This window comes from Onychostoma macrolepis, chromosome 12 (genome assembly GCF_012432095.1).
Source record: "Onychostoma macrolepis isolate SWU-2019 chromosome 12, ASM1243209v1, whole genome shotgun sequence".
In the NCBI taxonomy this organism is placed as follows: domain Eukaryota; kingdom Metazoa; phylum Chordata; class Actinopteri; order Cypriniformes; family Cyprinidae; genus Onychostoma; species Onychostoma macrolepis.
This window is the reverse complement of record NC_081166.1, coordinates 21,581,181-21,593,793: the sequence shown is the minus strand read 5'-3', so window position 1 is coordinate 21,593,793 and position 12,613 is coordinate 21,581,181. Positions and strand designations below refer to the sequence as shown.

Below are 12,613 nucleotides of genomic sequence, written 5' to 3'. Positions count from 1 at the left end.
TCTGTAGTGTACTAACCTTAAAGTGCCCCTGTTATGGATTTTTGAAAATTACCTTTCATGCAGTGTAACACAGCTCTAAGTGAATGAAAACATCCTGCAAAGTTTTAAATCTGAAAGTGCACCGTGTATAAAGTTAGTCTCTCAAATGAAAGAGTCGACTCTGAATCATTGAAACGAGTCTCTTTTCGCGTTGGTCTGAATGAAAATGCAAATTCATTCTTTGCCACTAGCTGCAGCTTTTGGAGCTGTAAAAATAGCGGTTTCCCCGGTAACGCTGTACACAAAGGAGTACTGCGTTCACAAACAGGTTTACAGGTAATGAAATGAAAATGAGACCAATCACCGCCGATTAGCGTCACGCAAAGGAGGAGTTTGGAAAAATGAATCGTTGAGAGAATCGTTTGGGAGTCGTTGAGCAAGTAAGGTAAAAATAAATGCATATTATAAGTAGGGATGGGTCTCGTTTATATTTTATCAATACTGATACCAATACAGATACTGCTTATCAATACCGGTACTTATCGATACTGTTATCGATTCTATTTGGTGCAAAAAGCGATGATGTGAAAAGTTGTTGAAAATTTCAAGTTATTTTATTACTGCTGAACTTCAGCAACTGTATTAAAGTTCTTCAGTCAAGAGCAGCTAGTGAGTTATTTTTCTCTTTGTGTTTTATTTTATTAACATTAAAGGAATAGTTCACCCAAAAATGAAAATTGTGTTATCATTTACTCACGCTCAAGTTTTTTTTAAACCTGAATGAGTTTCTTTCTTCTGTTGAACATAAGTTATTTTGAAGAATGTGGGTAACCAAACAGTTTCCCCCCGCACCCTCCCATTTCCACCACTGTGTAAACCTTGTGTGTTTTTGACAGTATTAGCGCAATAAGACGCTAAGAAAACTACTCAGGTGCTGTTTGATCGGCCTTTTAGTGTAAGCACGCATGCTTACACGGAGAAATAGTGCATAGTACATACGGTGCATTGCTTGAGGTAGATGTTGTGTTTTGTTAGTAAATGTTTCATGTAACTGTTTCAGTAAATGTTGCCTCCTTTGTTCACTATTACACTACTGCTTATATTGCATCTGACACTGGTGTCGCTTAGTTTTGTAACGTGAGCCCACACTTTCGAACGTTTCACTCTTGCCGCAAACATGGATATCACACCGAGCAAACGTCACCCACATCATTCAGTGAAGGAAAATAACAAGCAGCAGTTTCTAATTCGCCATTAATATTGAAGTATATGGAGATAAAACAACGCAAGTATCGATAACACTAACGTTTGTCCTGAAGCTTATCGGTAGTCTTGCATGCATGTCAGCCTGTTATTGGGGACTCCCAAAACCAAAATATGAACCTTTCATTACCCATAATAAGGGGCACTTTAATCAATCAGTAAAGCTATAAAGCAGTGCTGACCCAATAACCTTCAAAAAAGAAACTTGGAGTTTAATCCATCAGTCAGCCACCGAAGCTGCCAAAGGTGCAGGATGCCTGTCTGATTGTGATGTGCAGGCTATATTGCCATTTTTAATCAGTAATCAATCAAAAAGAAAATCATTACTGTTGGTCTATAACGATAAATGAAAGTAATTTTAATTTTACATTTAAACCAATTATTACCAATTAATAAGGATTTATGCTGATATTGTCCAAAATCCCACTCTGAAACCTTTTTGGAGGGCACTGTAGTTCCACCCCATCTTATATCACTGGTTGAGCCAATTTTGCTTTGTCAGGCTGGTTGGGATGTGCAAATAATGAACAGTAAATGCAAATCAACTGACTATTGGATTACTTATAGTTGGCTCTGCAAATTAGGCTGGGATAGGACAAAGTCAATGAATTGACATTTAAAAAGAAAAGAAAAGTGTCTGTTCTCTTCAAGGTTTTTTTTTTCCTCCATTCTGTCACAGAGGGAGTTTTGGTTCCTTGCTGCTGTCGCCTCTGGCTTGCTCAGTTGGGGACACTTAATTTCTAGCGATTATCGCGCGATTTGATTGCACAGATACTATTTAAACTAAACTGAGCTAGACAATGACATCTCTGAATTCAATAATGAAATGCCTTTAACTGAAAATTGAAAATTGAGTGTTTAATCTTATCATTATACATTACTGACACTCTATCCTCCAATTTGATACTGTTAAGTGCTTTGACACAATCTGTATTGTTAAAAGCGCTATATAAATAAAGGTGACTTGACTTGACTTAACTTCAAGAATGAAGCCATATTTAAAAGTGAATCTGTAGCCAGTTCCAGAGCTTGCTCCCTTCTGAAATACTGTTGGCACTTGACTGTTGAAAATTAACAGACTTTGATATTTATTTGGAAATTATTTGATTGAGATTATGAAGACAAACGTTTTTTTCTTTGGAACACCAGTCATTTATAATCAGAAAATAGGGTCACGTTTAATTCACGTTCACAATGTGACTCAAGGGCAAAAAGATGATGGCTCAGTGTTACTTTTTGCTATTTGGCAGCTATGAGCTTTGGCCATTTAGCTCTCACCTCATTGACTCCTCCTCCTCGTGTTGGTGAGCAGATCCCCTCAATGTAGGCAGTGCCACTGCTTCTGCTCTGAAATGTGCGCCCCCTATGGGCCAAATAATACCAAGAATATTTTCAGGTTTTTCAGGAAATTCATTTTTTCCTCTATTGATGCATTTCTGATTGAAACAAGAGTGTTTAGGGGGAAGGATATAAAACAGCGTTATAAGGTTTCATTTCTTAACATTAGTTAACTACACCAGTTTACATAAACTAACAATGAAAACACTAATAAAGCATTTATTAATCTTAGTTAATGTTGATTCCAACATTAAACACAACATTTTTCAAATCAAAAGGTGTAACTATTAATGTTAATGTTATTTAATGGACCTGAGATTACATGGACTAACAATGAACAGTTATGTTTTTATTAACTAACTTTAACAAAGATTAATAAATGTTGTAACAACATTGTTAGTTAATGTGTTTAACAAAGTTAACAAATAAAACCTTATTTTTGGTCAATTTCTTAGTAAGTGAAAGGTTTTAAAAAGTTTTGGAGGTACACTAGCATATAGATGACCTCAAGGCTAACAAACATGAACTCAAAGAACGTCAGTTTCATGGGGCTTGACACTGTGTCCTAACCAGATGCGACAACACTACATCACACGATAAAATGTATCTTTTCCATGTTAATCTGAGGCGGCGGTTTGAACAGCATACAAACTACAACAATGATAATCTCAGGCACTGATTATGTGCTAATGTGAGTTTGAATATCACTTTATATGGCTTTTATATTATACTAAAAGCGACAATGCATAATTTACCTCAGAACATTAATGTGAACTCAGTGTAAATAAAGTTTATTCTATGACGAAGTTTGTATCAGTCACCCAGTATGTATTTTTAATAATGTTAAAATGTTTTAATAATTATGAATTACATTAAGTACTTATCTATTTCGCTGGAGTGTAAGTGCAATTGTTCACCCGCTCTTCTGATTGGCTATGGTTGATTTTGTTGTGTCTCCTATCTGTTTCGCATCTGATGTGGACAGACAAATTGTTTGTTGCTGGAATCTTATTGTGTTGCGACTGGTTAGAACACGGTGTTAACTATATTGAATGGATATTTACATTCAGTATGTTTATATTGCATGTTTCAAATGCAGTGACCAAGCCTGAGTGTGTCATCTGTATGTAGAAGGAAACATAACATACGAGAGCAGGTGAGCTGCATCACTCTTCTCTTTGATATTCTCCTTCCTGTATTTCATAAAGTCACGCAGGGTCACCAAAGGGTCATCGCCAACAGAAACCATGTTCTGAGTTGACCATGTCTCCATGGCGACAAGCACTATTCTAGTGTTCAGCTGCTCCTTGTAAATCTGGAATTTAATAGGAAGTTTTGTTCAGTATAAAAATTGCTACAGTACTTACTCAAAGAGAACGTCATGAGAAAGACAAACTTCGGGACGTACAGCATCAGCCATGTTCACTACAGCTTTGGCAAAGTTCCTCGTCTGAGGGGCTGATCTTCGCATCTGTACAAACTACAAAGAGAAACATCAAGACAAATATTACATAAAAAGAAATACAGAAAAGAATAACTAAAAAGTAAATAGGAGATCTTACCAGTTCATAATCATTGACCACTAGTAACTCTACATACTTTGTTTCACTCTGAACTGTGCGTGGACCCCTCCGAACCTGTAGAGGGACACATGGAGTCACAGATTTAGGCAAAACAATGAATTTAAAAAGTTGAATGTGACATGTCAGTGGCGCCTGCAGCTGTACGGCTATATCTGGAAAAATTTCCCCCTGTAAATATTAAGTAGAAATATTATGTGTATCCCGTACATCTGTCGACTAAACCGACAATGCCATTCATTCATAAATGAATCATTCTTTTGAGTTGGTTCTTTCTTTTCAGTGAATTTGCCAAAAATAGTTTTCAAAGAGGTTAATCGATTTGTTCAGACTCACAGACTGAAATATTTAACACAGTTCATCAGTCAGTAAAAAACTATCATGATACTGGTTGCCGTTCACACTGAAAGTGTTTTTCAGTTGTATTCCTATGTAAACGTACACTAGATGTATCTCTTTGACCATTGTGTTGCCTTTTCATGTCTTAGAATGTTTAAAATTGTCTAGAGAAGATTTTCTTCAGCTTTACCGTTGATCGTTTGGTCTTAAGAGTCTCAAATCTTAGAGAAGCTAATAATCAAGAAAATTGAAACTCTTTCAGAGTTGAATTGAATGTTTAGAGTTGTTTTTGAAAAAATAAAATAAATTACCTATGTGATAAAATCCTACAGGTTGTCCCTGTGACATATTTCTGTAATGATGATCAATGTTCACGATACAGCCAGTGTCAAGTACATGTTGTGATGGAAAAGTTTTGATGGAGAATGTTGAAAAAAATAAATAAGTGGAAATGTATTATTCTTTTATCAAATGATTTCAACTTTTTTTTTAAATAAATCTTTTTTAAAAGTTTGATTTCTATTTCATATAATTCCTATTTTAATTAAACGTCGCAATCCTAAATGTTAAAATGTAGGGTATGATATTTAATGAATAGCTATGTTTTCTAACTTTCTGTTTTATTCGAATATCAAGGTCTGAGATTTAGTCAAAAGCTTATTGGACTAATTGGTCTTTGGAAATCTGTATTATTGAATCTGTCATATACTGTATGTTGAATAGAAAATGTTATCGCTTTTGTAATGAAACATTTGTGGACACATTCAAGTTTTATGATTTATCGAGTAACAAAATTGTTTTTATTTTGAAGTAAGGCTGATGATACACAGGGCAACTTTTTTTGAGCAATGTTACTTGTGCACTTGCCCATCGAGAATGGGTGAAATTTTTTAATCTGGATAATTTAGATCAGTCGTGGGTTCTGTGTCTCACCTGGTTGCCCATTGATGGCAACATTAACCAAAGCAACATTGCTCAAAAATTTGCCAACGGCTTCTATAGTGAAGAACAGATAAAATGTAATAAGTAGTGTAACTTTTCAATTACTTTATTAAAGTAATGTAACATATTACATTTGATTACTTTTTAAAATGTATAATATTTTCAACTGTTAATCATTTTGAAACATTTAAAGCAGGCGAGGTTAACCTTACAGTAGTGCTCAACACTGATTATTACTGTCACTTTCAAAATCCTTCATCACTTGAATTAAGATTATAAGGGACAATGTGCATCTTTATTTTGCGATAACTGGCTGGGTGTACATTATCCCGCTTATAACACGCCTGCTTGCCACTTTTATTACACAACATTTCACCACATAAATAATTAAGTACTAGTACTTACAGTACTAGTTTGTTAGTTATCTTATAATCCATTACAGTGTACAAAACAAAATGGCAGCAGCTGTTTGTATGAAACGAGAGAGCGAGTCCACAATACCAGGTAAACAGAATTGAGTTTTCATAATTTATTAGCTAACCAAACGCAAAGCTTCCACCAAGAAAAACTGTTCCTAGCAAGCCTGTGTTATTAGCTTTTACCAGTTGTTATAGAGGAATAACATACCTTGGAATGTCACGACTGACCAATCAGAATCAAGCATTCCACAGAGCCGTGTAATAATTTAATTTAAAGCACAGCCACAATAAGACTTAACCCCTCTTATTTACTTTGAGATCATTCTGAGGTTAAATACAGACTTAAAATCAAAACAAGAAATAGTTTATTAGCTATGATACTGGTTTTGAAATCAAATGTTTGCATGGTTATGTCAGGAAACACTGGCATATAAGAATGCCTTGGGGAAAAAAAACATTAATCTTAAAAAAATAAAGCATATGCATAAACCCAAATAAGAAATAAAACAGTTATCGAATAAGCATGTGTCCTATTCTGTGTCCTAAACTCCTGAAACATTGCTGTCTCATATTTTAGAGCAGTCAATGCAATTTATGAAATATGGGTGTGGGTGTGTGAAAAAAACATTTTCATTAAATGTAATGTCATTTAATTACACATTTTTTTCTCAGTAACTGTAACTAATTACACTGTAAAAAGCGATAAGTTTACTTAATTTAAAACACGTTGCCTTAAAATTAATTACATAATAAAAAAAATTAAAAAAAAGTTAAGTGAACTTGACAATTCAATTAACTTATTTTTTTAATTATCATTTACTTAAAAATTAAGGCAACGGGTTTCCTAAAATTTTTAAGTTAAGTCAACTTATCACTTTTTACAGTGTACAATTACATTTGTTTTGTAATTAAATTACATAATTCCGTTACATGTAACTAGTTACTCCCCAACACTGGACGTTTACACCCACTGACCACACCACAATCTGTTCGAGGGGCGTCTTGTATACAAAATCGAAAAACAGGATCTCGAACCAAACGTTAATTGGCTGTATTTACAAAAATTTCTGTCTTTCTCATTGCCAGATTGTTTTGTGACTTTTCCTGCTTTCTCATCTGTATTTATCGGAGTAAACTCTAGTTCTGTCATGTTTAAGTTGTGTTTTGTCTTGTCTAGTGCTCTGTCCAATCCCTTTATGGATATAATTTTGCCATCAATAATTCTGACATTATATTTTGGGTGGGGATGGTTGTAACTAGGCTAGCTTCAGTAACTTCAGTCTCCCTCAAATTCACTTCAATCTATTTACCGTGTTCAGGCTCAGTGCAGTATAACAGCACTCGTCAATGTCTAAATGTTTGAGATTACCAATCAAATCAAAGAATGTGAGGGTTGAATGTTGACAGAAACGGAGTAGGAATCGTACTGCAGCACTTCTAATAGTTAAAGAATGTAAGATAAGATGTAAGCAACTGAGCATGAAAGCAAAATTTTGCCATTTTGAACGTCGTCTACATTATTCTCCACACAATGTAATTGCTAATTGTGAATGTAATGGGCAAAGACAAAGAAACATTAACAGTTGTATTCAGCATGGTAAAAGATAAAGTTTGAATGTGTGCAAACTGTGAATGCTACCTGGATTTCTTGGTAGACTTTCAGTAATTTCACTTAGAAAATGATTCAATGATAAAACTCAAAGTGGCTGAGTTATCACCCTTAGAATTGCACTAGAAAATGGTAAAAGTTGTGGCTTTCACTTAAGTGTGTTTCATTGTTATAGGGTTAAGTTTAGGGTTAGGATAGTGTCAAATATAAAAAATATATTTCATCAAAAAACTCATAAATCCAAGGCACTCGAGTAGTGTGAAAACATTAAAAAGCCTTTATTCACTTGGCTTTAGAATTTAAAAACAACACATTTGTGCACCGACGCGTTGCGGCTAACTCGCCGTCATCAGGGTGTCAATTTACAAACACACTCAGAATTCATTTAAACAATCAGTTCATCACATGACATAGTCACCGGAACAGGTATCGAAGCAACAACGAGAGAATTACTTATCATAATCTTAATCAATAAATTCAAATCAATTCAAGACACTGTAACAGATATTAAATATTGATGAAGGCGTGTTAGCCGCAACGCGTCGGTGCACAAATGTGTTGCTTTTAAATTCTAAAGCCAAGTGAATAAAGGCTTTTTAATGTTTTCACACTACTCGAGAGTTTTTTGATGAGACGAAAGAATCCCGCATCCAAAGAGCACCGATTCATGGACTTTTTACACCACAGCAGTACTTTTTTGCATAACTTTGAATATGAAAAATATATTATTTGAAAATAAATATATTATTTTACAATAAGCAAGTGTTCTTTAATTATTTACATCGTGAATTGTACATTTTCTTTCATGAAATGCAACCATTTTCTTTTTTTATTTGTCCTTGTCAGGTCTGTTCTAAAAAAGGAAGCAGCCAGTTAGAGTAATTCATCCAAAATGAAAAAACTATCATTGTTTACTCACACTTACATCATTCCAAACCCGAGTGGTCCACTTTTGTTGTAAAAAAACAAAACAAAAAAAAAAACTAGAATTTTGTTCCACAAATGAAACTCTGCTACATTTGTGGAACTCTACTCTACTCTACTAAAACGGCAAGAGATGAGGGGCTGTCATTGATTTTGCAGTGAGCTCTATTTTTTACGTTTACAAAAAAAAAAAAAAGCTTTATAGAAGTCACAGAGATTTTTGCCACAGCTAGGATTCAGTTGCAATTTTAAAAAAATCATGAAACTGAAAGCGATGAGAACAATCAGATTCAACAATCAGAATTTGATTTTATAATAAATATATTTAAATCTAAACTGTGATTTTGATCATCTTTTTTGATCGATTTTTTTTTCTTCCTATTTTGTATTGGCTAGCAGATTGGCTGGTTACCTAAAAACTTAGTAGCCAAATTGACTTTTCAGCGAAACATTTCATTTGAAAACCTGCCTGTCATAGCATGTACTGTTGAGTCAGCAACTAAAGCCACCACATCACTATATGAGCCAGATCAATTACTGATGTAATCATATATTTCCAGTACGTTTTATTTGTTATACTTCCTGCTGTTCAGCAAAAGACATCAGAAATATCCCTCCCCTTTATGGAACCCTTGTTCAGTTAGTTTACTGTTGGAGTAAATGGAGCACTGGTAGTTACGAGTTAGCAAAATCCACAGGCATCTCCAGGTTACTGGCTCATTTAAAGTTGGAGTGACTGTCAAATGTGTATGAAAATGTTTTGATTGCGTAACTTGTGGATCAGTGCTGACTCGAGATGCAAACAATTTCAGACAATTCAGTCCGATTTGGTGAATTGGTTCAACAGTTCACAAAAAGAATCATTTCAAAAGAACAACCTGGATTATTTCATTTCAGTCATTACCATATTCACCTTAAACACCTAATCAGGGCTGAACTGCAACAATAGGCCTAGTTTTTTATAATGTTGGGAAGACCATGGGCACCCCATTTGTACAATGACCAAAAATGTCCCAAAAAGTTCAAAAGCAGTGCAACCATTACTAATCTTTCATTTTTATATTACATTTTATTGTCTTTTCAATCACTTATGTAAAATTATCATCATTAACGTAATCCTAGATGATGATGTCTACTTCTTATTTGTTTAATTTAAAAACCCATTTTATTTGGGCACTGAACATGAGTTGGTTAATATTAAAATTCATGCTGACTTGAGAGTGAATAACCAGTTAAATTTTGATCTGTTCAAGTGATGTTTGAATAACTTATGTTTGTGTTTCAATTTAAAAGACTTGTAACTTTTGGACCCCTTTTAATTTTACTGTATAAACAAATACAGCTGAAACATTTTGTGTTCTGCAGAAGGAGGACAATTATACAAGCTTGAAATAACATAAGAGTGAGTAAATGATGGCAGAGATGAAAAATGTAAACTTCTGGTCAAATATTTCGAATCATTAAGATTTTTTGTGTGTGTGTGTGTGTGTGTGTGTGTTCAGTTTCCACAAAAGTATAACTTCACAACTGTTTTCAACATTTATAATAATAAAAAAAGAAACATTTCTTGAGCAGCAAATCCACATATTTGAAAAATTTCAGTATCACTTGACACTGAAGACTGGAGTTATGGCAGCTGAAAATTCAGCTTTGTTGACACAAGAATAAATTGCATTTCACAATATTACTATTTTTACTAGTTTTCCTAATTAACTTTTGAGCGGTAGTGAAAGACACCTAATATAAAGTGAGACTAACCTATGATATAAGCATGCAGGGCTCAGTTAGGAATTCTTGGGCCCGGTACAAAGCTTTACCATGGTCCGTCTTTGGCTGAAAACGATTTCTAGGTGCCCTTTCGCCAGCCTGTTGTGCATTACTAATCTTCAAGAAAAAAAGAAAAAAAACCTGATCAACTGATGTCAAAAATAAAAACTCTCACCTGTCTTTTTGCCCGTCTCAGCCCATCTGTGAGCTCTGGCTCATTCGTTTCCATAGAAACGGGATAGTCAGTGTTAATGTCAGAGTCACTGCTGTTCCTGGTGCTTCCTGGAAGAGAGAAAGCCATATACGGATGAAAACCATCCTGAACAAAAAGTTCTCACTCGGCAGCTTTCAGTGGATCGATATAGATGTGTATTACTGAAAAATGATCCATGCAGAAAATCAATATGCAGCAGATGGAGAAAGAGAGAGATCAGGAAGGATGTAAAAGCAGACATGGTCTAAATGAAGAAAACCACCTGAGTATAGATCATCTAGGACAGAGACTGCATATGTCTTACTGTATTAAAAGAAGAGTTCACTTGAAAAAACAACAAATAAAAAAAAACATTCTTTTTTCCCTGTGGAACACAAGACATTTGTCCAAGTGGACCTTTCCATACAAAAAACCTGGACTTGGATTTTTTTCAATCAGTCTTTTTGTGAGAGTCATGACAAGAGTTCATGTGTGACTGGTGACTCCTTGAAAGACATTTTGAAATGACATGATTTTACAATTTTGTCGAATGAGTGGAATCTGTGTTTCACCTGAGGAATGTGGCCTCAACCGGAAGTCTGCCATTCTGTATACAACATGAGTATTTGCATCCTGTGGAACAGAATAACGGAAGTCATGTTAGTCTGACATAAAGATCAGAAAGTGCATCAAATGCAATTACCTATGAAACCTTAATTTCTATTGTATGCAGCATGATTTATTTTTTATTTTTGGAGAAATAGAAAAGAACTTGACCTTTTGATTTGGGATTCAGAGGAGAATTTCCTAATAATCAGTAACTCACAAATAAATGTATTAGCTGCTGGATTAGTATATACTGTATGCATGCCATCTGGCATCGAAAATGTATGTAAATTTCAACATCCTCGTTCAAATAGTTAGTGTTTTTGTTGTTGTTGTGATGCACCTTTAATGAAATGTGTTTTGAATCTTCAGAATGTCCTATAGTGTCTATGTGTATCAAGTTTAAGTAAATAATGATTTATTCAAGAACATCAGGACTTTTAAGCCCATATTTTGAAAAATACTTTATTTTAAAGCAGGCTGTACTGAAGATAGTCAGTATATGCAAAATATAGCTGTTGTTTGATCAGCAATATTTTTTACATGCCTCTTCAGAATAACACCTTATACCTTTTTGTCCCTTTTGAGAAAACTAGGCCACGCCCTTAACTAGTCCTGAGGAAGTCATGCAGAAAATTCTTGCTGTAAGGCATGCCATTTGGTACATATATTTTGGCACAAAAATTGTATGAAAATTGTGTTGATAATTGTGTAAATCTGCTCATCTCTGGCTGAATTGTATCCTGTTGTTGGGTAACATTTCCTTGCAGATAAAATGCTCACTGATGTACTGGGCTCTGCCATGTAAGGCTATTACACAACTATCCATTATTAATCTCCCATCTACCCAGACAGAGACAGAGACACTTTACATGTGGCTTTGAATACTTTATGAAAATGACCCATTTAAGAGAAGTGAAAGAGGAGTGGAGAGAGAGTGAAAAAGAGACCGATAACAAATACAGATAAACGAGGGGGGGGGGGAAATCTGAAAAAGATTCTGAAATCAATGGAAGCGAGAGTAAATACCTCCGCAGTTTATCATCTGAACACCTTTGGCATGCACCATGCACCATGAATTGTGTCACAGTAATTCTAAGGTATTCTTAGGCAAATGGAAAACATTAAACTGATTCATCTTCAACTATGCTTAAAATAAAATTGGTTACTTTTGCAAGTGACTCTGTTTGTCTTGGAAAAAACTCCTCCCACAGAAATTTTTATAGGTCAAAACTAGAAAAAAAGTTCATTTTCCAGTTCCATTGTCATACGGTACAGTCAATGGGTTTTTGGTTAAATGTCTGAAATAAGGTCTGTGGTTAACACAAGCTCAAGATATTTTTATATTTAATACCATAAAATGCATCAGTATTTTAAACTACATAATACCCCCTTGTGGTTTTTTAAAAGAAAGCTCTAAACTGAATTGTTTTTTTTTTAATTATCAAAGACTGAAAAAATCATGGTGATGTTGAAATCATGTGACTGTGGTGTAGTTTGTTTATAGCCTGCATTTAGTAAATGTTCGTAAAAACTGTAAATGTTTTTCAGATTATCATGATAAAGAGAATCGTAAACTTGGTCACAGAGTTTATTTTCTGCAATAATCCAAAGGCCAGTGGTAAAATCATATTGGGTTTTTGTTGAGGGAACC

General features: G+C 34.5%; 1 protein-coding gene across 4 annotated transcripts in view; it reads right to left on the bottom strand.

Annotated features, from left to right (window-relative positions):
• The window catches only part of adam11 (ADAM metallopeptidase domain 11), a 45,368-nt gene that overhangs the window by 20,522 nt on the left and 12,233 nt on the right, over window positions 1–12,613 (bottom strand). For 3 of the 4 annotated variants that reach the window (XM_058793020.1, XM_058793021.1, XM_058793019.1), the window contains exons 7-12: window positions 10,926–10,986; window positions 10,336–10,442; window positions 4,143–4,217; window positions 3,989–4,060; window positions 3,729–3,895; window positions 2,521–2,605 (exon numbers count right to left, since the gene is read on the bottom strand). In XM_058793020.1, the coding sequence (XP_058649003.1) occupies window positions 2,521–2,605; window positions 3,729–3,895; window positions 3,989–4,060; window positions 4,143–4,217; window positions 10,336–10,442; window positions 10,926–10,986 (567 nt within the window). Of the gene's footprint in view, window positions 1–2,520; window positions 2,606–3,728; window positions 3,896–3,947; window positions 4,061–4,142; window positions 4,218–10,335; window positions 10,443–10,925; window positions 10,987–12,613 lie in introns of all 4 variants that reach the window. The other variant, XM_058793022.1, reaches the window with a different exon arrangement.